Source organism: Rhinolophus ferrumequinum, chromosome 17 (assembly GCF_004115265.2).
Source record: "Rhinolophus ferrumequinum isolate MPI-CBG mRhiFer1 chromosome 17, mRhiFer1_v1.p, whole genome shotgun sequence".
Lineage (NCBI taxonomy): Eukaryota > Metazoa > Chordata > Mammalia > Chiroptera > Rhinolophidae > Rhinolophus > Rhinolophus ferrumequinum.
The window spans coordinates 6,859,972-6,884,833 of NC_046300.1; the positions used below are offsets into that span (position 1 = coordinate 6,859,972).

The window sequence follows — 24,862 nt, forward strand, 5'->3', positions numbered from 1 at the left end:
TAAAGGTGGTTTCTCAGGTACTGAAAAGGTTCCATGTTGAACTGGTGGTGTGTCACGGGTTTGTGTGCAGTGCATGCCCAACACCTTGAGCACTTCACTGTACACCAGGCATCTGATGTACATCATACCTCCAAAAAAATGAGCCGATGAATGAATGGACGCAAAGTGCCCCTTCTTCTAGGAGGATACAGCGCACACCGTGGCATATAGCTTGGAGAGTGGAGCCTGAGACGGAGCTCAGCCTTCCCCGAGCTGGCACTTCTTGGGAAAGACACAACCTATATAACTGGACACATGACCCTGAGACCAGAGGCAGAGAGCCCTGTCTTGAGGGAGTCTCTGATGCCCAAAGTGTCATATCATCCAAATGGGCAGCGCTATGGGTGTCGTTGAGGCAGCACTATGGGTGTGGTGGCGACGCTAGTCACAGGATTCAAGTCAGGCTATTAAGCCACCCCCTCACAGCGCCCAAGTCAGCTCAGTATGAGGGTGAAAAGACTAATTCAGCCTGGGGTGACAAGGGTAACAGACCAACAGCAAAGAGCCAGGAATGAACCCCCAAAGCACCTCAGTTCCACTTCCCTCCCGGGCTGGTAGAATGACCTCCTCCGTACCTGATCCTCCACCGATTTCTATGAGGTTTCCCACTGCCCCCAAATTCACAAGCTTGCTTGACACTGTGCCAAGGGTCTTTCCCACATGCCCCGAAGTACATGCCACAGGGCGTTTTCGCCATCAATGGGCCAATCTGTTCAGCGGTGTCTCAGAACAGAACATGCTAAATTTGGCATCAGGTACCTGAGATGCTCGGCTGAGAGGAAGCAGAAGCCACTCTGATGCGGAAGGGGAGACATACCATGAATATGCTGCTCGGCTGAGCTGCTGTGACAAGCCGAATATTAGCTGGAAGAGTAAATGCCCAAGTCTCCTCACGGACCCCAGTCCTGAGCTTTGGTGACAAATAGCCAGCTCACCCCCTGAGCCTGATGGCCATAGGACCATAACCCCACAGGCCCAAGTGTAAGCCTTGCCCACAGGCAGGAGTGAGATTATGTGACTGCTAACCCAGCAGGAGCCTATGGCTCCCCTAACGCACAGTAGTTCGTGGGTCTGCCCTCGGCAGAACGCACAGACGGGGTAGAAATGACACGCTGAAAAGGAATGTGAGCAGTACACACCAGCCTCTTTGCCTCTCCCTCTGGGCTGCCCAAGTCTTCCCAAAATTTCATATGCTTGGCTCTGCAGCGTCAGATAAACTACAAGCAGAGCAGCCTGTTCGGTTACCAGGAGAGAAATGTCGAATTCCCCATATAGAGAACTCCCAATACCAAGGTGTTTTTCCATTCAGCTCTAGACGTTTTCCCTTAGAGGCAGAGCTCTAAAAGCCTGGGTGAGCCTCGCTCATGCTAAAACTCAAACAGCAGCTCAACACGCAGCAAAATGGACAGTATTTGCAGTGCTAAGAATCATGTGCCGTCCAACTGCATTACTGTAAAAGCTAATGTAAAATGGGCAAACCCCTCTCCAAGGGACGCTCATAGGCTGGCATGTCTGCGCCAGGCTTCAGGCTACTAAGAGCCTTTCATTACTATTAGTTTTCTATGAAATGACTTCTTAGGAATTAGCGTATGAGAGGCACAGTTGGGCAGCTATAGAATCAAAGATTACGTTCCCCACAATTTATGTGCTCCCACACAGAAAAGCCAAGGCAACATTATTAACAGACTCACATGGAGCCGGAAGAGCCCCCCTCCCCGTTTTGCTACTCCCCAGGGCTATTTGGTGTAAAGATAATGCCTTCCATTTTACCGTGTCATCTCTCCGTAGCCTTCCTGAGTTTTCAGTCTACTGATTTACTATATATTGGCATTCCCTTCCACTTCATTCACTGTCACTTGATTGTTTTTCTAGGACCTCAATTGGCATACATTTTAAACAAGCTGGTTTCATGATATTTGATCAGATATGTTGTTTAAAGCATTCTACATGAGTTCCAGCTTTTCCACTGGTTTGAGGTGGTAATCTAAGTCAACAGGCAACAGGAACATATGTGGAGCTAGATGATTCAATAGCATTTTTGCTTCACCCCAAAGTGTTTCACTGAAGCTTAGTGAAAGCACCTCACCCTGTTGGTATTGTTGAGCCCAAATAAGTACCTTTTGGTGTCCAGTGGCATTTTTCCTTCCTCCAAAGATGATTATAGCCACTAAATGTCTGAGGAAAGCGCATGACCAAGTTCATGGTTCAACTATTTCCATATCTCTCTATTCCTCGCAGTGACACTTATCTTTCCTGACAGCCACTCCCATTGTGCTCTTTCCTCAACCCAACACAATGGACACATACAGACACCAGCAAACAGGGAGGACGTTTTCCATCCCACTGCTCCTCAGTGAGGAGGGACCAGGCTGAGGTTACATAAGACCCTCCTGAGCCCGGCGTTGGGGGGAAGCAAATTTGGGGTTCGTGACGAAGTCACAGTCTGCAGGCCCCGACTGACCCTGCGCTCACCATCCTGCCTTGCCAAGGCGGGACGGCTGGAAAGGGAGGGCCGCTTCCCGACCACCCAGCTCACGCCAGTGGGGCTGGGTTCAAAGTGTAGCCGGACTTCCGACCTCGATACAGACTGGATCGCGGGGCTCGCGGGGCCCGGCCCTGGCCCCAGGATGTAGCTCCTCGCTCCCCCTCCCTCCGGGCGCCGCGACACGCGCTTACCTGCCTGGGCCGGGGCCGGGGCCGGGGCCGGGGCCCGGGCCGGGGCCAGGACCAGGTGGTCCGGCTGTCGCCCGCGCAGCGCCAGCCGCGGGGAGCTGTCCGCCGCCGGCCGGTGCTGAAGGCGGCTTCGCTGTGCCGGGGCCCCCACCCGGGCCCGGGCCAGGGCCTCCCGGCGGCAGCGGCCCATCGCCAGCGCCGCCCTCTAGGCTGGCCTCGTTGCCCATGGCGGGCGGGCGGGCGGGCGGGGTTGGGGTCGCGCTGAGCCCGGGCCGGCGGCTCCCGGGCGGCTGCTCACACTCTCGGCGCCGCCGCCGCCATCTCCCAGCTCGGCTCGCGCCGCCGCTAGCCGCTGCGCATGCGCACGCGCGGCTCGCGCGCACCTTTCCTGCACACTCCCCTCCCCCCACACGCGCGCGCTCCCGCCAGCCTGTGAGGACGCGTATCCACGAACTAGCGGCGGGGTCGCTGGGAAACAACTATCGGCGCCAGCGCATGCGCCCTCCGAGGCCGACACGTCCCGCGTGTGCTACCTGGAGCCCAGCTGGGTTTGGCGGGAGCGTCCCACGGAACCGGGATGGAAGGGCACAGACCTCGAGAAAGAGCCCGGGGGGAAAGGGAGAGGGGCGTCGCGCCGTGTCCTGCTCTGCCCTGGAGCCAGTGGCGCTTCCTGCTCCAAGGAATGCGGGCATGGGGTCTCTCCTTTAGGTAACCTCAGTATTCCAGCTGGCAAGCTTCTGGGGACAGGCCTCGGAGAGGGGCCACCCGAGAGGGGCCTCAAAGTATGTTTAGGAGTTGGAAAGGCGGATAAATTGAGATAGAGAATGTTGAGTGATCGGGTGGATTGTGAGGGTGTCAGAGGCCAGCTAGGGAGTGAAGACTATCCAGATGGCTATGGGAACCATGTGGTATTCATGCTGAGGCCTGGTCCCACTGGACAGGATCTCCGGAAGTGACGCTGGGAAAGGTGGACGGTGTGTCAGAGCTGGCCTGACGCCAGATGGAAGGCTGCCTCAGCAGGCCCTGGGACAGTGACCTTGGGAATGGGGAGAAAAGTGGCTATTTCTCAGAGGCCTGGAGCTGTGGTTCCCAGAGACTGAGAGGCAACAACAGGCTGCCTCTACGTTAACCTTAGAGCTCCCCAAATGACTTTCCATTATCGAACTTTTACAGACCTCAGTGTTTGCACACGACTCAGGATGGTCTGCCTCACTGCTTCTCACACAAATCTGTGCTTTCCTGAGGGAGAATATTTCCTAGAAGATCCAGACTGTGTTCCAAACTATTCCGGGCTTCATAAATCACGGCTGTAGAAGAACTTGAGTGAACTTGGACCCACTTTGCAAACCCATTTAATTCTAATGATGAGAAGTATATCAAAAGGGATGTCTGTAGTTCTCACCTGACCTGGAATAATGCAGAGATCCCAGTGAACACTGATAGCCAGGCTGATGGACAGACCTTGGCTGGGCCACCCCCATGTACTCTCAGCTGCTCCTCCCAATCTCCAGGATGGAACTTCCGTGAAACCTGAACTCGCTGATTGCCTGGGATGATGACAGCCTCTCTGGCTGTGTCATGAGGGTCCTCGCATGTTTCCTCGTGTGTCCTTCCTGAGTTTCTGGTGACGACGCCCGTGCACATCCAGACTCTACAAGGATCCACATCTCAGCCCTGCCACTTGCCAGATGGGACCTTGGCAACTGACTTAGGCTCACCAAGCCTCCATTTTCCTAGCCTGCAGTTATATTAGCCCCTCTAACTTGGGGGGTTGTGAGGGTGGAGTGTCTGATACAGGAATACACATGACCCTCTTTATTGTCAGTTGTCTCTCTGGTGGGTGGTCTGGGATTTGGGGGGTTTGTGCCTGCTGGGGAAGAACATGCACACAGGCAGTATGACCAATGACCTGCCCAACCCGGCCCAACCCAGGCTCTCCTGGCTTCATAGACACCAGTGTGGGTTGGGCTACTTGGAAGTGGGGGAGAGAAAGATGTTTGTTTTCTGTTTCTGTAGAAGGCTTAGTAGCTATTGCTTTCCACAGATTTAAATCAACATGCCCCTGGTTTCAAAGGGGGTAATTAGCAGGCCTGGGGAGTTACCTTCCTCAGAATGGATTCCTGGCTGTTAGCAGACCTCCAGGGTCTCTGCTGCCTTGGTGACAAGACATAGTACAGTGGACCCAAGAGGACCTGGAAGTGTGGATTAGTGGTGCCCCTGCCTTCTTTTCAAGCGCTCAGTTCCCCTTCCCATGTGCAACACCCCCAGGAATGTGCCTGCCCTGTCCACAAACACCCCTGGTGTTCAGCTCAGGGGGACTCCTGCTGGCCGTGGGATGGTGCTGGCCTCTGGTTGTCTGGGGCTCTGATTCGGTCTCCCATTTTTATTCACTGTTTCAGGGGTTGTTTACTTCCTCTTGACCTAGAGTAGGGGCACCTCAACAGTAGGACTTTGTCTGACTTGTACTATCCTGAGCTGAGTACAAGGGCCTCAGCGGGGTACAAGGGCTTCAGCAGGGCCTCAGCTGCTGACTTGGGCTGGGTTCTTCATGCGGCTCTGAGTACTTCCCTCACCTGCACTTCAAGGGGTTCACCAACCACCAGGCTGAAAGGCTGCCCGGAGGGACCTTTGGCTGCAGCTCCTGCATCACCATGTTTAGGTTGTTGACTTCATAAGTGAGAGGGAGAATGCTGAGGTTGTGTCCAAAGTTCCTTCTGGTAGAGGGGGTCATGGATGGGATGTCTGCACTCACCGAGGAGAATTCACTACACTTGACTTTATGACAAGTGAACGAGCACATCTCTCAGTTTCTGCGAACCAGCTGTGTCCTGCTTCTGGTACCATTCCCTCCTGGGTCCAGCTGCTGCCCAGCCAGGGACAGGATGCTACCGGATAGCCTACCGAAGTTTCCCAGCTCCCTAAACTTCGCTTGCCAAAGGTATCTTCTTCCCACTTCAGTGTGACATGTGACACATGGCATTCATTTGGGAGAAAGGCCACGTGGAAGGAGAATCAGTCCCCATGCCAAGACAGAAATGATAGATGGGCAGACATCCACTTACTGCTCTGGCCTGTGCTCTCAAACACCTGTAGAAGATCAGAGGGAAAATGGAATCAGAAAGAAATCCATCCACGTAGGAAAAGGCCTAGTCAGAGGCAGCTCACTGCTAGATTTGTGGCAATGATTAATCATTAGAAGGCAAATCTTGGGAAGATGAAGAGATGCAGGGCCCTCAGACACCAGCTGGGCCCTGGGCCAGGCAACATGCAGATGAGCCTCCGGAAGGTGAGAGGGGCAGAGTGCAGATTCTGGGGCTTTCCTGCTCCCCCACACAGTCAAGTTCACTTGACTGGGCTGCTACTTTCAGCGTGGCAACTTTCACAGGGGGCTCGGCATCCAAAGATGAAGATGCCGATGAAGATGAAGAGGAATGACAAACTGCAGGCACGAAAGGGAGGCTGAGAGAATGGAGATGAAAGAGAATAAGGAAGGATGAACAGAACAGCTCTAGATGATGGGGTGCCATGGGCTTTGGACTGTTCCAGAGAGGCTGAGCGTTAGGAGAGCCGGCTCCTGTCTACGGAGCGCCCTGAGCGCTGAGCTCTTTTTTTTATTGTAATGCTGCTAAGGAGTGTCTAACCTCTCAATGAGAAGCAACTCAGAAAATCGGCGTCCTACCCTTACTCCTCCTCTGGGATAGAGAAATAGAACTGAAGAGGAAGGAAAGAAGCCCAAAGAAACAGAGGGCTTCCCTCCTGGCTGAGATTTGTCAGCAGTATCCACGAGCACGGGGAATAAGGCAGCTCCCCGAGCAAGCCTCCGGCTGGTGTGAGGCTACAAACAAGACACCCAATCTTTGTTCTGCTCAGCAGCCCACTTGGGCTGGGCTGGACAACCGTCCTTGTGTACTAGGGTCTTCAGCTAGCCCATGGCCCTTGGTCGAGTAGGAAAAGGGAATAAAGCCGGAAGGTATAGAATTTGCTTGATGCCTATTCTGCATAATTCCTTTCCTCTTGCAATGTGCAGTTCTTTACTTGTGTTCTGTGAAAAAAGCCACTAAAAAAATGTTCAGAAATGTTTATCACCAGCCTAACCCCTCCACCCATCATTGCTCCCAAGAAAGCTAATTAAGCCCCATTGCTATCAGAGCTATGCGCTTCCAAAGGTTTGTTATGACAAGAAAAAATAACGAAGCCACGGTTTCTCCAAGTTATAAGTGTCCAAGTCAAAACATGCTGCTTTTCTTTTCCCTTCTGCATTCCCCCAGACAGGCCTTCAGGCTGGCTTTGCTTATCTCATCCATGTGTACACGTGCTCATCCTTCTTCAGGCAGTGCATAGCGAACTCCTGCAGAGAAGACTGGGACCCGCCCTCAAGCTCAGTTTGCAGGAGAGACAGGCACACAGACTGTCCCATAAACTATAGAAAATGCCACCTCAATCCCTACTGCAATCCTTCCGGCTAGGATCCAAGTTCCCATGGCGTTCCCCCCACCTACCTCTGTTGCATAGATGGGGAGGTGGGAGGTGTGAGGAACAGGACCAGTGGAAAGTCATGCCCTTATGCCCTCTCCTAACCAGCCCAGGCAACAGAGGTTCAGACATGACTTGGACAGTCCAGGAGAAGGTGCAGCCTGTTCAGCTTTTCCATCAGGCCCAGCTCCACACATCTTCAGGAAAGTCTCTTAGAGGGGCCCTACCTCCTGAGCCCTCTGTGGCTTTATTACTGCAAACCCAAGCACATTACAGACAATCACCCTTGACCACTAGGGATTACAGGCCATGTGACAATGCCACCCTCTCCACTGCCCTTCATCTCTGTCCTCATCAGACTGGATTGTCAATAGGGCTTGTTTGCCCTGTCATCTTTCCTGAGTGTCCAGCAGGCTTCCAGGAGCCACGGAGGAGTTCCTGCCTTTCAGGAAAGATGGACAGAATGGGGCAGGATCTCTGATGGTGAAGCAAAACCCTATGGCAAACAGAAAGGTCCATAGTCAGGGGCGGCCCATTAGCTCAGCTGGTGAGAGCACGATGCTCATAACACCAGGGCTGCCAGTTCGATCCCCACATGGACCACTGTGAGCTGTGCCCTCCACAACTACCTTGAAATAACTACTTGACTTGGAGCTAATGGGTCCTGGAAAAACACACTTAAAATAAAGAAAAGTTAAAAAAAAAAAAAAAAAAACGAAAGAAAGGTCCGTAGTCCCTTAGACCTCTACTAAACCTCTGCTAGGTCTCTGGTAGAATGAATAACTTCAGTTCAATTTATTTTTTTTGTTGTTATTCATTTTATTTTATAAGATTTTCTAGATAATCCAATCGCAATCATTTTACCAAACGCCTATCACTGACACCAGAGAGTTTTCCCATCTGTGAAATGGGGAAAATACTAAGCTCTCCCATAGTTGTAAGAAAAGTAACGCTTCTTATCACATACATAGAAAGTGCTTAGAACTGAGTCTGGCACATAGTAAACATTTTATGGGTTTGCACAAAGCTTGAGAAATGAGGCCTGTGACATTTTAGCTATCACAATGCTTTTCTACAAGAGAATCCTTCAAAGAGATAATGCCTTAAAGATCTGGCAGCACATTCCGTCCTCCTGGATCTCCTTCTCCAGTTGCTTTTTGTCAGGCATGGTGGCAAGTGCTGCCAACATTCCTGAAAGCCCATTGCCCCACACCCTGGGGCCAGGCTCTCCGTGGAGCTCATTGGTCATAACCTCTCAATGCCACACCGCCACAGTCGCAGCACTCATACTCAGAGGAGTCTTGGGATGGTGCAAATATCCCCAGATCCTTGGTTTGTCTGGGGTTGCTGCCTGGAGAACCAAATCTCCAGCAGCTTCTTGGTCCTTTCGAAAAAAATGTTCAGCTTCCATCACCATGAGACTAGCCAACAACCAACAACCACAGAACATCAACTAAATTAAATCTCTTCTCCCGCCGCCGCTGCTGCTGCTGCAAAATGTTCCAGCTGTTACTAAAGTTCAGGTTCCTTGTTTTGCTATAATTTTATATTAACTTTTAAAAAAAGGATTAATACAATTTTCCCAGCTTGTGTGTGTGTGTGTGTGTGTGTGTGTACGTGTGAAAGTTGAACGTGAGTCTGTTGGAAATAGAGTCCACAGTTTTCCCATTAGAGAGCACAGCAAGCGCTAGCTAATGTCACCAGCCATACTGTGGAAGCCAATTTGGTTAAATTTCAGTTAAATGTGACACTTTTGGAGCTTAGGACATCACAATGGTAGGCCCCAGGGAAGCAGCAGAAACCGAGCCTGCTGAGCCTACTCTGCCCTCCCTGAGTTTGCAATCTCCAAGTCTGGCCTTTGCCTGGCTGCTGCTCAAACCAGGCCCTGGACCTGGAGGGCTGGACGGCTGGCTGGCCCTCAGTGCAGGACTACTGTCCTACCCTGCACTGGTGGGTGTGACCGAAGCACCATGCCCGGCTGTGAGGGCTGAAGGCACTCTCGGGCACCAGGGTGTCTGAGCACACTCCCTGGCTCCCCCACGTTCTGGACTGGAGAGCGGCGGGTATCAGTTGGGCAGCAACATCTGGTTACACTGCTCTTTCTATGGCGATAATGCCTCCAGCGAGGAGGCATGGCATGGGCGGCAGCTTTCTGGGAAGCTAGTCTTCCTGACAGTGCAGACTGAGGAATTCCTAGTAAGCTGGCCAAAGGACATCCTCCATTTGCCACCAAGAGAGCAGAAAGGCCATGTGTTCAGCTGAGCCCTTCCCCAGTCTTTGTTGATTCCAACCAAGCCCACTCCCATCCCCTGACCTGCTCCAGGGATCTTGGGGCTCCCAGGATGGCTGTGTCCCTCTCCTAGCCCTGCTTGACCCAGCACAAATGAAAGGCTGGGGATAAGGAGGAAGTTGATGTGCTGTCTGGGACCCAGGGAGTGGCGTGGGGGACACAGTGGTTGTTGAGTCAGCCATTGGGGTCACTGTGGATGCCTCCTTAGCCTCTCATTTGCACTCTAATCACTTTAATGGACACAGAAGGCAGAGCTGCCCTCCCCCTACACACATATACACATGTGCTCCTCAAACAAGGGGAGGACTCCATCCCCTTCAGCATCCACTGAGCCCAGCTCCTTGCCCAGCACAACCAGGCACATGTTCCCTGAGGGAGAACTCATCCAGGACAAAGCTGGTTCTCTCCGGCAGGCACACCCAGAGAGACAAGCTGCTGCCACCTCCCGGCAGGACCTCCCCTCCCCTGCCGTCCTGGGCTGGAGCTAGCCCTTTTCTTCACCTTTCTCTTCCAAGACCTTTTGCAACAGAGGTGCTGAGGGAAGAGGGGAGTGATTCTTAGAAAGGGAGCTGGCCTCACCTGAGCTCCCAGACATTTCCACAAGTTCCAAACTTGTGCTTTGCCCTCTACAGCCTGAGGCTGTGATGCCATGAGAACGGAAAGCAGGAGCCTCAGACCTGGGAGCCCTGGCCAGCTGAATGTTACCTGATGTCCTAGTGTGTGCCCAAGGCTGTGACAACAGCTTTGGGCAAGGTGTTCCCTGGGGCTTCAGGGTCGACCCAGAGAAACTGATCATCTGCTCCCCCATTCCCGTCTGTTTCCCCAATCACGCAACTGGAGATACCTGGCTTCCAACCAGGACCCTACCAGAGCCCAGCGTACTTGAGTCTCAGCATCCAACAAGTGCTGAGCGCTATCATGTGCAGGCCCCGCGCTGGCCTGGAGGCACACAGAAGCTAAGGCGACGGAGTGCGCAAAGGAAGGTTACTTAGTTGTTCCCGCCTACATACATCCGATTTCGAGGTTTGCGAGAGGGGCCCCAGAAGCGTAAGACCTCCAGAAGCCTGGGCCCCAGGCTCGTCCCTCCTATTCCTACCCCGCTTCCCTTTCCGATGAACAACGCCCCAGGGCAGGGCAGGCTCGGATCCCCAGCTACACTCGCCCCAATGCCCTCAGGAACTGGGCACCGGGGACTGAGCGAGAGGAAACCCACCCAATTACACAACCAGTCCGCGACCTAGCTCGAGCGGCTGCCGGCCGCCGGCACTACGGCCTCAGCCCCGCCCTCCCCTAGGCCTTAGTCCAGTCAATGGCCATCTCAGTTCTGGTCTAGGAGGGTTCCATCCAATCCTCCCCGGGCGGCCTTAGCCCCTCCCACAGCCCGACTTGTCAGCTCCGCCCACCGCTGGCAGGCTTATTCCGGCCTCTGGCGCCACCTACTGGGAGCCCGCGGGTACTGTCCCCTCTTGGGCCCAGAACTTCCGGCTATCTGCTTGCTGTCTGCTGGCTTCACCTGGACGGAGCCACTACCCATGGTGAGAGCTGCCCCCGTCGCGAACCAATTCAAGGGCACCGTCCTGGCCACACGGAGACTTCCACAGGGACATGAACAGACCAAATTCGCTCCTCCCCAGCTAAGACTCCAGGGTCACCTCCACCAAAGCTGGGGGCAGTGAAGCTATTGAGAGCCCAAGTGGCCAGACCTCGTGCTGCCCTTGCCACAGACTGCCCTCAGGTGGGGCCCCCATGTAGGAGCACCTCACCCCCAGTAGATGGGAACCCCCATTTTGAATGTCTTGCCCTATCTTCTCTGAGTCAACAGCCCCAGTAGGGGAAGTGGTACCCAGCGTCTCCCACTGAGGGCTTCAAATAATTCTTGGCTCCACAATATGGATAAAATTTTACAATCAGAAAAAAACCTAAAGTGTTTGGATCACACTTAGAATTGAATCTGCCTTGCTCTAGGCGCAGGACCTGGACCTTGCCCTCTGCCTGTCACCTTGCCTCAAGATTTGTGATGGAGAAGGTAAGCAAGGCATGAAGAGTAAGTCATCAACTGATTTAGGATATAGTAATATGTAGACAAAGGGGTGAAGCTTGCCCTGAAAAAACTGATGTTTGAGTGGGGTCTTCCATACTTTAGGGGATCTAGGGAAGGGCCTCTGCTAGGATCTTTTTCAGCCTGTTGGGAACAGGCGGAGGCCAGGCTGGTGGCTGCAGTAAGGTGAGCCGTGTGGAGTCTCTAGTTCCCACCAAACTGGTGGTATTCTAGAAGGCTAGCCAGGCCAGGAGCTCCAGACACCCCAGTATTCCCCAGCCAACAGCTCTGGCCCAGGAGAGAATGTGGATTCTTTTAGTCTCACTTGGATTCTCTGCCACTTTCGCAGGCACGGTGTTGGAGGTAACTTGTTATCCCAATTCCACCCCTCACCCCCAGTTCCTGGGTGTCTCAGAATCCCTCAGAGATCAGCACTGTCCCCACCTCACAGATGGGGAAGCCAACCTAGAGGGATCCCAGGAAATTGCCTTGGGTCAGACACATGAGCAGCGGATTCCTGTGGATGAAAGCCCCGTCCCGTCCCCCCAGTGTCCCTTCCTTCCAGCCCCTTCCTTTCATTACCTTTTCTCCAGCTCAAAAGTCCTGAGTAGACAGCCCCCACCCCCTACCAAGGAGAGGTCACAGAGACCTAGAGGGGTCTGCCAGGCCAAACATTTGATATTCCCAGGGGACAGTAGGGCAGAGAGGCCAGACACCCTTGTGGCTCTTTACTGCCCGGCTGACATTGCTGTTCTCTGCTGAAACCAGGGATTCCTTTCCTCGAATTCAGGCCAGTGAAGTCCACTCATAATCCAGTGGCTTCAGATTAGGTATTAAGCAGAACTTCCTGAAACCAAGAAAGCAAGGACAGGGCCATTTTCTGGGCCCTGTTGCTAGGCCAGTGGCATGAGGTATGTGTCCCTGAACATGTACTGGGGATACAAGTAGTTATGTGACCCTCAACAACTCCCCACGCTGGGCCTCAGCTCTGTCTGCTTGCAATATGGGGCCTTAGCTACGTCTTGTGAGCAGAGCAGCAGCCCAGGGGCTGTAGGTGGTGATGCTGAAGACCCTGTGGGGATGGAGGGTGAGCTCAGATGAGGTCCTAGTTGTTCTGTTACCAATGGCCCTGACCCTGCTTCTGAAGACACAGCTGCTGCATCCTCTGCCTCCCACAGCCTGGGCACACGGAGGTCCGCCGGTGTGCACACACGACCAGGATTACCCTGCCCCTACCCAGCTGGCTTGTCCATCCCAGGCAGGACACTTAGGGGGAGGCCCCCAACATCTGTAAGCCCAACCAGGGCAGAACAGCTTGGCCAGGGACCATTTTTCCTTTCTCTCCACTCCAAGCCAAACCAAACCTGCCTTGAGACTACCTGGGAGACTGGCCAGCCCCAAGTCCACCAGGCAGTGGGGGCAGGAGCTAGAGTGGGGCTGCAGCCAGAAGCACCCCTAAGTCCCCAGCCTCCTCAGTCTCATTGGATTTTTCGGCTCCTCCCCCTCCCCACCAGATGAGGAAATTGCAGCTCAGGCCAGAGTGCTAAGAAGGGCTCCTGTGATGGCAGAGCTTCTGGAGCACACACCCACCCCTCCCAGCAGCGCGGAAATGATAAGGCTGTGGAGGCTATCAGGCCAGCTGCTCAAGGGCCACCTCCGACGGCCTGGCTGGGTTCCATCTTCCCTGTCACATGGACTCCAGCCTGCCCTCCACTCATGACCTAGAATGTGTAGGGGCCAGGGAAGTAGATGCTTGGACATAACTGTATAATAAAGACACTGCTTTTATTTAGTTTGATATGTTTCTATACAGAATGCAGAAAACACATCTTAAAATCATATAGAAGGAAATAAAAACACGTCAGTGGTTGGTGAACACTTGAATGTGAGATTGGCTGTCTCACAGAGTCCAGTGGCCATCACGCCTCCCGCAAGGGCATTGTTGCTGTTGTTATTCTGTTCACTGCCCTGGCGCCTCCAGTTGCTATGGCAACAGGCCATTCTGGGCCAGCCCACGTCTCTCTGCATGGCAGTGCCCCATGGTGGGGTTGCTAGGGGCAACAGCTGTTTGGAAAGCCTTTCAGCGCCCTCACCTGGAACATTGGGAATTGCTTCTTTTTTGACGAGGTCATCACAGATCATCTCACCAGGTCAGAAGCGGCCTGTGCTCCTGACTCTGGGACACTGGGGAAAGTCCAGCGTGGATCAGGGCTCGGAGGCACGAGGCCCAGTCCCCAAAGGTCCACTGAGCCCTCATCTACAGGCTCCCCCCACAGGGGCATGCGCACCAGATGCTGGGCAGGGGAGAGAGGCGGGGCCTCTGACCAGCCCTCCCCTCCTGAGGCAGCACACACGAATGCTCTGCAAGAAGGTCTATATGGCTTAGAATTGGCTGCTAGGTGTGCAAAGGGAGCCTGGGCCCACCCACCCCTCTTGTCACAAAAGGGATACATTATTGCGAAAGGCATTCCTCCCTAAAAGGTACCCCAAATAACTCTCAGACATCAAGAAAAAAGTCATGCTCAAAATGGTTTCTTCCAAAGGAGGAGAATCAAAGAGTGAGTGCCCCTGAGTCATGGGCCAGATGCAGATGGGCAGACGGACGGTCTGCTAAAAAAGGCAAAAGAAGCCCCAATGTAATTCCAGAATTTAAACCATTAGGAAGGGGGGGGAATCAAAATGAGCAAAGCCGTCAGTTCCATGGAATCAACACTAAGAGCTTGTACAAACTGCTGTAAGCATCACCATTTTTAATCTTTTTTTTAATAAAACAATTTGAGGCTGTATAAAAACTTTAGTAAAAAATTAGCTTTGAGAGCCCACAGATTTTTACTATGAACTATTGCTGGCACGCCTCCACAGCCACCAGACCTTTCCCAGCTGTTCAGGCCCAAGGCCTGGGACTGGAGTGCCAGAAGAGGGGTGGGGGTGGGGGGTCAGGGTGGGGCTGTGGACTGTTGGGACAAAGCGGCCAAGGTCAAGTGAGGAAAGAGCATCACATGACATAAAAATATTGCATCTTCACCAAAATGTCCCCCACTGAGTGTTTCAAAAACCATGGTATTCCTTTTAGGAGGGAGGAAAAAAACCACACAGAAGAAGGATAAAAGAAACTAGGTTGATGAGGTCGAGGCCCTCGACCTCCCCCGTACCCCATGAACAGCTAGCCCACCCTGGAGCACCTAGGTTGGGGGCCACGGCCACCACTGCCTCTTGGAGTCGCCTTTCCAGGAAAAGGAAGACCCCTGGGTGGTGAGCCACTAGCGCGCATGGGGTGGGGTGTGGATGTCCACGGCCCAAGAGGCCCCTCCAGCTTCCAGCCACTGGCTACAGCAGGAGAGCAAGCCCAGCACCAGGGCCCTGACCCGAGCCAGGGCCGGGAGGCCCCCAGTCCGGCTCTGGGGGATCAGAGCAACCAAGTTTACGTAGTGTGAAAAAATAGGATTCCTTTGATAAAAAATACTGTCCCTTGGTCTTCTCTAAGTTTGAAACACCCTGGGAGCTTATTTTTAGCAAAGCAATTTCCCATACCCACCCAAAAATCATACATACAAGTTTAGGTAAACAGCAGATTAAATGTAAAAACTTAACCTTAAGAAAGTCCTTTGAATTTAATCTTTAGCTACTGTTTTCCATGTTACATCCTGCAGCTAGACACACGTGAATAGAAAAAACAGTACAGTTAGTGTTAAAGGCAAAACGCAGAGAGCCGGGAGGCCACCCAGCACTGCCTGCGAGTTCATTCACGGTTCCTCGCTCCCTCCATCTACCTCTACTCCAAACGGTGCTTTCAGAGCCAGCCAGCCATCAAAAACGCAGCGAAGAATTTTCTATGAACAAACAAAAAGCTGTTAGGCAAAAACTAAAAGTAAAAATGTCCCCAAAGTCTCTCCAGCTGCTTTGGGGAGTAGGAGGCCCGGAGAGGGCGGGCTAGTCCAGGCCCCGCGTCAGTGTGTGCTAGGTCAGGCGTCGGCTCCCAGTGGGCGGTGGTCTGCAGGCCACTGGTCTCCACAGACAACACCGTGTTGTCTCCAGGGCCCTGCCCTACCCCTGCCTCCACCTAGGCGCTTGTGGGTTAAGGGGGGACATAGGGAGGGGGCGACCGGTATGGGGTCATGTTCTTGGGACGGGAGCCCTTGCCCTCCATGGGGGCTGTGAAGGGCGGCGGGGGCTGGTAGGGAGGCGCGTTGGGGTCCTCATCCCGCAGGGGTGTGTACTCGCCCATGGTGTCCTGGTTCAGAGGAGTGGTCTCGGGCACGCTCTGGTTGGGGTACTCGGGAGGGGGAAGAGGGGCTTTCTCCTCCTGGAGGATAAGTGGCATGCTGGAGGAGGGCGGGGGCTTGGAGTCGTCCAGCTCGTCTGCGAAGATGATAGGCACACCCTTCTTGATGAAGGTGGCCTGGTCCTCGAGGGTAAGCTTGCCCTTGCGCTTCTTGCGATAGCAGATCATGGCAATGATGCCAGCGATGAGCAGGATGGCTGCCACCACCACGGCCGGGATGACCGTGTGCAGGTAGACGTCGTCCTCGCTGCTCTTCTCAGGGTCCCTATCTGGCACTTCCGTGGGTGGCGCCTCGGAGGGCACCCTCCTGGGTGGTGCCACAGGGATAAACTGTAGATACCGGCAGCTACCGGAGCCGGTCACAGCAACGCTCAGAGCCTTGAAGTCGGGCTCCAAGGCGTTGGAGAAGGCGGCCCGCGGTTTCCCATCATCCTCGGCGATCCTCCGGCTGAGCCCTGTGATCTGCTCCTTGGGGCAGGGCTCCAGGGGCAGCGTGTTGTTGGTCCACTCCACCACGATGGAGCCCTGGGTGATATTCTGCAGAGTAATGGTGCTACAGTTGCGGTCCCCAAAGGCGAAGGCCAGCTTCTTCACCAGGGTGATCTTCTTGTGGATGTCATTCACCACCGGGGCTGCGTCCCCCACAAACTTGGCCTTGAACCGCGCAGGAGCCCTGTCCCCTTGTGGGCGCCTGTGGACATGGATCTCAAAGGCATCCACAGCCGACAGGCCCCCCTTGTCTGTCGCGTGCATGAAATACTCGTGCTTGCCCACGTGGTTGCTGTCGGGTAGGCCGTACATGAGCTGGCTGTTGCTGTTAAACTGTACCCAAGACTTCTCGCCTACCAACTGCTGTTCTCGAAGCTTCAGGGTCAGCTTCAGCTTATCCGTGGTGGTGTCCTCCTTGTCATAGAAGGTGTCTGACGGGATCTTCACCTCAAAATAGGTGCCAACCCAGGCATCCACCTTGTCGATGTGGTTCTTGAGCTCTGGGCGCTGGTTGGGTTCCCCTCCGCGGGGCACCCCGCTGGTGGTGGTGCGGATGCGAGTGGGGGGGGAGGCTGTTTCCAATCTGGTGATGGGCGCTTTGGTGGTGACCCGGGGCACCGGTCGGGGCGTGCGTGGCTTCTTGGTTGGCTTTCGAGTCGTGGTGGTTGAGGAGTCAGTAGAAGGCGTGGCTGGTTTTGGCACAGAAACTCGTGGTTTCTTGGTGGTAGTCGTAGGAGGCGTAGCGACTGCCGTGGGCTCCACATAGCCAGGAATGGTCATCGTGGGGCGGATCTGGCCAGGAACTGTGGTGCCAGCTTCCAACACCCGAGTGGGCTGGATGGGGCCCAGGGTTGGGGTCTGAATAATGGCACCTCGAGTCCGCGTGGTGACTGTGGGCTTCCCTGGAACAGGGTCCCTGACTGGAGGAGCCATGGTCTCTGTCGGAGGAGCAATGGCTGGAGATGTGGGGGTGGGTACAATCCTGGATGGCGGCTCCTGGAGGGCTGTGGTTGGGGGCCCAATGGCAGTGACAGGCGTGGGTGTAGCATGGATCTGCCTCCGGATGCGTTTGGGGAGAGGGGGCTTCTTGTTGGCGATGTGCCAACCCACCACAGGGTAGCCAAGCTGGGCAGACATGGCACCCTCCCTGGCAGGGGCCTCCACTCCACGAATGTCAGGCACACTGTTCTGGTTCAGGGAGCAGCCCAGCTTCCAGGAGAGCAGGGCCCCATTCTCCACCACCTTTTTTGCATTTCCTGGGCCGGCCATGAAGGCCGACATGTCAAACAGCCTGTTATTCACCACCGGCACCAGCTTCATGCTGTGAAGCTCCACTTCTGAGAAGCTCTGCATCCTGTGCAGGAGGTCGAGCCTTTGTTTAGGGGTCATCTTGGTGAGGTCAGCATCCAGAATGACCGTCAGGACAGTCACAGGCTCATCGGCGGCACAGGCAGATGACACGGCCTCACCAGGGTCTGGTGACGCTGCCCGCACGGCCGGCAGCTCACTGTGGTCTTCCGGGGAGACCTCGATGGAGAACACGCTGGAGGTCTGGGCCACGTGGCTCCCGTTGGCCCCGAGCCGCGCAGCGCTCACTGCGATGTAATGCATACCCTTGTCGGTGTCCAGGGGGAGGCCCTCCAGGGTGTGGCTCTGCGGGTCCCAATGCAGCCAGGACGGCAGCGCCTCCTTTCCCGCAGCCGACAGCTGGAAGAGACACCAGCAGCAGTTAAGTACTACTGTTATTAAGTGGACAATGATCACAACAGTTAACCACTGGTCTCGCCTGAACTGTGATAGGCTTGAGGTATAACGCAGAATTCCTGTTGGGGGAACCCACGCTTCTCTCCTGGGGCTCATTTACCTGTTATGAGACAGGGGCTGCCAGATGGGCTGGCTTGGAAGGCAAACGATTCACCCACGGCCACACGCTGGGAGACAGCAGTGCTGGCACTCAAACACAGGTCTCATCCCAAAGAACTGATGCCACGGGGCCCAAGTATGTTTTGAGTTTCTAAACCAGTGACATCTCTTAGCACTCAGCCTTCTCCCCTGCCCTCTGCAGATAAATCCAATGCCTGGCCTCGAGCGCCTTTCCTGCCCAGAAGTAGAACTGCCTGTAGGTCTGGGTGCAAGGGACGACTCAATGCCCCCAACGATTCACTTTACAACCACCACGTTACAAGCAAGTGTAGCGGTACACACTGGTAGCAAATACACTTAGTCGTATCTAATGTCTTCATTAACCCTGCTTTTCAAACTTCAAGAAAAACTGATGCCTAGGGTGGGGCACTGGAAACACCTATTCTAGAAGAGTGTTTATCAGAGGCATTCCAAGGAGCTCTGGCATCTCTGGAAGAGAGTTCTACAGTCACCTAAGCGTGGGAAATGCACAGAGCTCACCTCTGCCCTTGGCGAGCCCAGGCTCAGACACCGGCCTGAGGCGCTCACTCCTTTATTCCACCCGACAGCACGTCCCAGACGTGTTTCGGGGAGGAAGTCCTTTTCCACAGAGACGTGACTGGTAACAGTCCAAGCACACAAGGGGGTGCTTCATAAAAATGGACAAGAGGGAAACAGGACTTGCCTCTTGCCCAGGCCCCGTCTACGACTCCTCTCACCGTAGAGTAACACCTATTCCTGCCCCCAATGCACCGACTCTATTTCTGCCTTGAAGACTCACAGCTGCACATTCCTGTCCCATCAAGTCCAGACACACACTGGCCAACAGATGGCATGTCTTCCTGCCAGCCTCAGCCCAGGGGTGCCCTCCATGGCCACTGCCTGTCAGCAGAGGGACACTAAAATGCTTCCCTCCCTGTGGGCGGAAGGCCAGAGCCACGCCTGCTGAGCTCCCCAGGGGCTCCGGTGCCAAGGGCCAGGTGCCTGAGTGACTGTGGAGACCAGAGCTCACCGCTGACCTTCCCAGCCTGGACCCAGATGCCCAAGCAGCTTGTAATTGCATCAACCTTATCCGAGACCAGATACTTACCCCTTATAAACAGGTTTCCTACCTCCAGCAAACCCCCTGAGATGACATCTGACATTATGAGGAATTACTATTACTGAGGTTGCCCTTTACTGATTGCTCTCTGAGCCACTGAATTCACTGAGGGTCTATGAGCAGCGTTTCTTTTGTGACCCCACATTTCATCCCCTCTAGGATATACCCTCACCTAATTAATGTGCCACTGAGAATCCCCCATTTTCTGCAAACTCACTCACCATCCACTGCAAACACAACCAGCATCACAAATGATAAAACATCTATAACCATCGGTGTCTTCAAATCCATGAAAAACTCTGAGTACATTATTCCTTTACAATTTTTTTAATTATATAAAAAAAATTTCACATGTTTTGGCTGAAAAACCTACATTTTAAATTTTTTCAGTCTAATTACATTAAATATGAAAACACCTACAAAGCAAAGGTTGAATGCTCATATTTTGCAAAACACATGAAGCAAAGATGTAAGCCCCAATGGAGAAGTCAGGGAACCATGTGATGTTTTATAGGGATGGGGTAGGAACTAGGTCCTGAGGTGGAGAGTAGCTGAGCCACCGTACAGAACCAGGTCTCCGGCCACCCAAGGGTGTTTCCCAACCCCATTCCTTCCCATGGCTACCACTGGGATGAGAGCACACCTGTCAGAGGGAGAGCACAGAGAGAGGGGAAATGGGGCCCCTGGAATGGAGCGCTAGGTGAAATCAGCCAAAGAGAAGCCACTTGTAGAGAAGACAGAACAGGGCCAGGAGAGACCAGGGGAGGCTCCAGAGGTGGATGCCAAAGGGCTGGCCAGGCCCACGGGGCATTCCTGAGTGGCTGGGCAGGGCGGCCTGTGCCCAGTCCTGAGTGCTCCATCAGCACAGATAAACAAGCAGCCCCAGTGCTTTTCGAAGTCTGTCGCAGCTACGCAGCGGCACTTTAAGACAGAGAAGGGCCCCGTCTCCTCCGGCTTCCCAGCCTGGCTCACTTCCTATTCTGCTGACCCCAACTACCACAGTTCTGCTGTCAAACATTTCCTAAGGAGTAAAGCCAGGCCACTCTTTGGCTGAGGATCCCCCACAGCCAGCCTTGGAAGACATATGCTTATTTAAACTATGCCAAGAAACATTATAACATGTCAATAACACGTACCATAAAGAACACACATTGAAGAAAACCCCAGGTTTCACCAAAGCAAATTATAATGTTCAATTTCACACTGGGAGACGGAAGAGAATTGGTAGCTTTACTTTGATTATTGAAACGTTCTTTCACTATGGTCTACCTACAGCTTTACACATTTAGGGCAAGCCATGTCAGGAAAACAGAGCCAAGCCTCTCCCACCTCTGCAGATTCTGGCACCTCAGGCTCCTGGCCCTTGTCATGCCTGGCCACAGGACAGGTGTCCAACCTGGACCTACAGCCCTAAAGCAGATAGTTCCCAGGGTCTTAGGTATTCCTCAGACAGGAAGGAAAAACACTAATCTGAATGTTCTAAAACTCATGCATCTCCAAGTACCCTGGCACTGGGAGTGGCGGGCCCAGGAAGCACTTTGAGTGGCAATGATTCATTTCAATAAGAGCCATAGGAAGCAAAATAAATCTGAGTTCCACAAGGAACCTAACCAAGTCACAGACACCCGTGCATTTTGCTGGCACCCCTGCATTTTCAAGGCCATTTGGGGAAAGCCCCTGAACTGGGAAGTCTGAACATGCCTGCAGGGCTGGCAGCGTGCACAGTTCCCTCACGATTCCACTAGCATCCTCTCCCTCCGGTGGGCACTCAGGTTGTTCTGGATACAACACCTGTTCTACCCTAACACAGCAGGAGCCCGTCAGCCCATAGGAACTCAGGATCCTCTCCAGCGTTCAAAACTTCCAAGCGATGGACCACTTTTCCTCTCAGGGCCTAAAGATGACATGGGATATGAAAATTCCTTCTGAGAGAGGCAGCCCGTGTGGCAAGCCAGGACTCATCCCTGTAACAACAGCCTAGCCGAGGGGAAGCCCCACCTCCAGAAGCCTGGGCTGCTCCCCAGCTCCAGGCAGGCTGAGGCTTGACTCAACCTCAGCCCCAGTTTTTTCATCTGTAAAAAGGAAAACGATGCCATCCTTGTACGATCAGAGGGTCAGGCGTGTGCTGGATTCTGTGACAGTGCTGGTCCCCACCCCCCTCCTGTGGCCTGAGAGGGGACCCAGTACACACTGGGAGGCCGCTGCACAGAGGAGGCCGTGGACCCAGCACACACCAGGCCTCACATCCATATTCACATCCCAAAGCAGAAGCTTAAAGCATCAAAGGGAAGTGGGGAGGCGACAGGAAGGGGGAGCCAAGATCCTATAGGAGAACGAGGCCAAGGATGGGGATCCCCCAGGACTTGCTTGCCTTATAAGGCCTGTCTGCCAGGAGTGGGTGAAAACCCTGAGGGGCACGGGGGGAAAGGCTTGCTGCAGGTACCGCCCAAGACCAGCATTCCCTTTCTCTTCAGTCTAAAACAGGTGTGCTGAAACCTGGCATATCTGCCCAGGAGACTCGCACTATCCTTGGAGTCCTTGGTGACCCATATAAATACTTCTGCCCTGGCTGGACTGGAACCACCCACAACTAACCCTAAGGGCTGCAGGCTAGGAATGGCAGGCGAGAGGCAGGACATCAGCACCGACATGTGTTTCGGGGACAGGCTGGTCCTGGCACTGGACGCCCCCAGGGTTTCCGGTCACTCAGCCCTCCATCACCAAACGCAAGCACTGCCTTGGAGGCGTGGGGGGCAAGGCCTACTGACCTTGTAACACAGCCATCTGGGAAAGGAGCCTTTAGGCAGCTCGTGGGAACACCTGCAGGAGGCAGAAACTGTAGGACAAAGCCCAACTTGAGGAAATCATAGGCTGTCACACACAGGCCACCCCCGAAAGAGCCAGAAATCTTTCCAGCTTCAGCAGTCCTCAGACAGGACATGCTTCTGAGATGGAAGGCAAGCCCAGCGCTGAGGAAAACAAGATCTCCAACAGCCACATGCCCAGTTTTAGAAATCTTGACCCATAAAGTACATCCAAAAACATTAAGAATCAAAACCACAAAACCTGGGCAGAGCCCGAAGGAGTTCTAAAGACTATCCACCCAGCAATGCCCACGACGAATCACCATGACCAGCAACGGGAACGACCACGTGCGAAGGTTTTCGTCCCTCCTCAGCCTACACTAGCAAATGACTAGTAACTGACTCCCTGCTCAGTTCTGGGACCTCTCTCCAACTGCTTCGCTGGCGCCCTCTCTCGCACAGCAGACCAGCAAACACCCAGTGTAAAGAAGATACAGCACCTGTGCTAAACACCATGCAACACAAGCCAAGTCTCACCCCAAATCAGTATCCTTCCACACCTGGAGTAGCAGCAAATGGGCAGAGGAACGTCCGTTACTAAGTCCCTCCTCGCCAGTTAGGCACAGCTGAAAGACAAAACTGAAGAACTGGACTCTCACTGGGGCCGAAACAATTATGACCTTCCACTCTGAAGCCAAGAAAACCTAAGCTTTATCATTCACAACCCACAAGGTGGTGTCTTACCAGTGCGGGAGTTGTGGGACTTAGAAATGGCCAGCCAAGTGTGGGGACAGAGTCCCAGAGAGCAGTTTCCAGGCTGTCGGCCTCACGTGGAAAGGTGCTGGCTCGGGTAGTAGATGGCCGTCAGCTGTGACTGGTTGGCCATCAGCTGTAACCAGTTAGCCAATTAGTCGCTGATGTAACTGCCGTGGCTGTGCTGGTTGGTTGGCAGGCAGAAAAGTGGACGGCGGATTGCGGGTCATGTGGATCCTACTTGCTGTGTCTCGCCCAGCCGCCAGTGAGACTGGGGGGCAGGCAGACCCCTTATTGGAGTACTGATGGATGTTTGCTCCCTGTGTCTCCAACCCAGCCTCCAGCAAGAATACAGTGGTATGACTCTCCTATCTATGGCTCCATGGGTGTTCCTTTTTGGCCTCACCATGTCCTGCATTCTTATGTGGGGAGCGGGACCAGAGACCCCACGTGACACCAAGACTCCAGAAAAACAGGTGAGTACTTTCTCACTCATGTCACTTGGGTGAGCTGATGATGGGATCTTAGAAATAAAGTATAATCAAGAAACTGTATTTGGTGAGAATTCCCTCACACTACACATCTTTTGGAAGGTCCTTCGGGCCTCAGTGGCGCCACCTTCCAACCAACACCTCTAGACAGAACAGTCCCCCGGGTTCAGGCAGGGCTCTTCCCTGAAGCCCCCACAGATGTGCTGCAGGGTCTGCTCAGCAGGCCGTTTCAGAGTGGTCCAGATGGCTCCCCCGGGACTCCCCACGGCCTGGCCTCTCGCAGACAACCACTGGGCCTGCTGCCGGACCTGCGGATCTTAAACCAGCTCATGGAGCTTGCCCCACGGGCCCAGGCCACAGGCCACTCTGAGCACAACCTGCCTAAGCCCAGTCAGTGCCCTTCCGGTCTGAGTTATACAGCATTTTAGCTGAGATGAACTGTTCTCATCTAAAAACAAAACTTCATCTTTTTCCCCCCGAAAATAAGGGATAGCTTAGCATAGTTATAGCCGTTAGTAAAATTCTCAGAAATCAGCCCCTCAATCCCAAGCCGACATCATCTATTTTCACTCTGTCGTGTTCTTTTAGTCCTTGTCAGGAATTTTTTTTTTTCCCCGAAACACAGAAGCCTATATTTTCAATAAGTATTTGAGTTGATGCATTTGGGCAAATGCCTGACAACCCACCCCCAAGGACGCCGTCCTTCGCCAACCCGCATTTCCCGGTGTGCTGTGTTCACAAGGGGTCCATTCAGAGCTGGGGAACACCCACTCGAGGCAGGAAGAAACTGCAGTTCATCTCACGCAGGCGGGGTTGCCACAAAGCTCTCAAGCATCCAAAGAAACGCTCCTTTCATGAGCTCCCCTTCCCGGTCAAAAAGAGTACCCATTGTTCTCAGGGCAACAATTGGGGGCCCATGCCAGCAGCTGAGAGCATAGTCCCAGGAAGGGCTGCTCCCAGTCTGCCGACATCTTGGGCTGAGGGCAAGTCCACATTGTCTCCAGGCAAGGCGGCTCAAGGGAGCAGGGCTGAAAAGCCATCCTTGCTGGCTCTGCCAAAATGAGCCATCTGAGGGGGCTCCAGAGCGGCGGCGCAGTCGCTTCACGAGATGCAAAGCTGTCTCTCCTGACCGCCCTGGAGAGGAGGGGTTAGAACATCTCCAGGCATATAGCCACCTTCCTCAGCCAGTGAGCCCCACTCACTCTAGTCAGAGAAAAGATGCCTGCAGGGAGCCGGCGCCAATCCCGAGGGAGGCAAGAGTCAGGATGGGTAACTGACGCTGTGGCCAACTTGGGGCAGCCTAGGATCCGCCCAGCAAAGGCCCATCCCCACAGACCTGATGAGGAGGGAGGGTACTCTAGAATCCAGAGGCAGATGTGGGAGCAAAGAACAGTCAAGACCAGAGATGAGCTCTGTATACAGGCATCCGGTCTGGTCGGAGGGAGCACACGCCAGGACCATCTGCTTTAGCGTGTCCTGAGGTCACAGGAGAGGAGAGAGCTTCACGACAGGTCTCTCAGGAAGGT

The 24,862-nt window shown here is 53.9% G+C and overlaps 2 protein-coding genes across 7 annotated transcripts in view; both read right to left on the reverse strand.

Moving 5' to 3' along the window:
* The window catches only part of BSN (bassoon presynaptic cytomatrix protein), a 78,831-nt gene extending 75,892 nt beyond the window's left edge, over positions 1-2,939 (reverse strand). For both annotated transcript variants that reach the window (XR_004425425.1, XM_033131707.1), the window contains exon 1: positions 2,716-2,939. Coding sequence is in view for 1 of the 2 variants with exons in the window: in XM_033131707.1 (XP_032987598.1) it covers positions 2,716-2,939 (224 nt within the window). In the remaining variant the exon portion in view is untranslated. The remainder of the gene's footprint in view (positions 1-2,715) is intronic.
* Positions 2,940-13,283: 10,344 nt separating this feature from the next.
* The window catches only part of DAG1 (dystroglycan 1), a 54,229-nt gene continuing 42,650 nt past the window's right edge, over positions 13,284-24,862 (reverse strand). For 4 of the 5 annotated variants that reach the window (XM_033131729.1, XM_033131732.1, XM_033131733.1 and 1 more), the window contains one exon: positions 13,284-17,991. In XM_033131729.1, coding sequence (XP_032987620.1) covers positions 15,589-17,991 — 2,403 coding nt within the window. In that variant the 3' untranslated portion in view covers positions 13,284-15,588. The remainder of the gene's footprint in view (positions 17,992-24,862) is intronic. The other variant, XM_033131728.1, reaches the window with a different exon arrangement.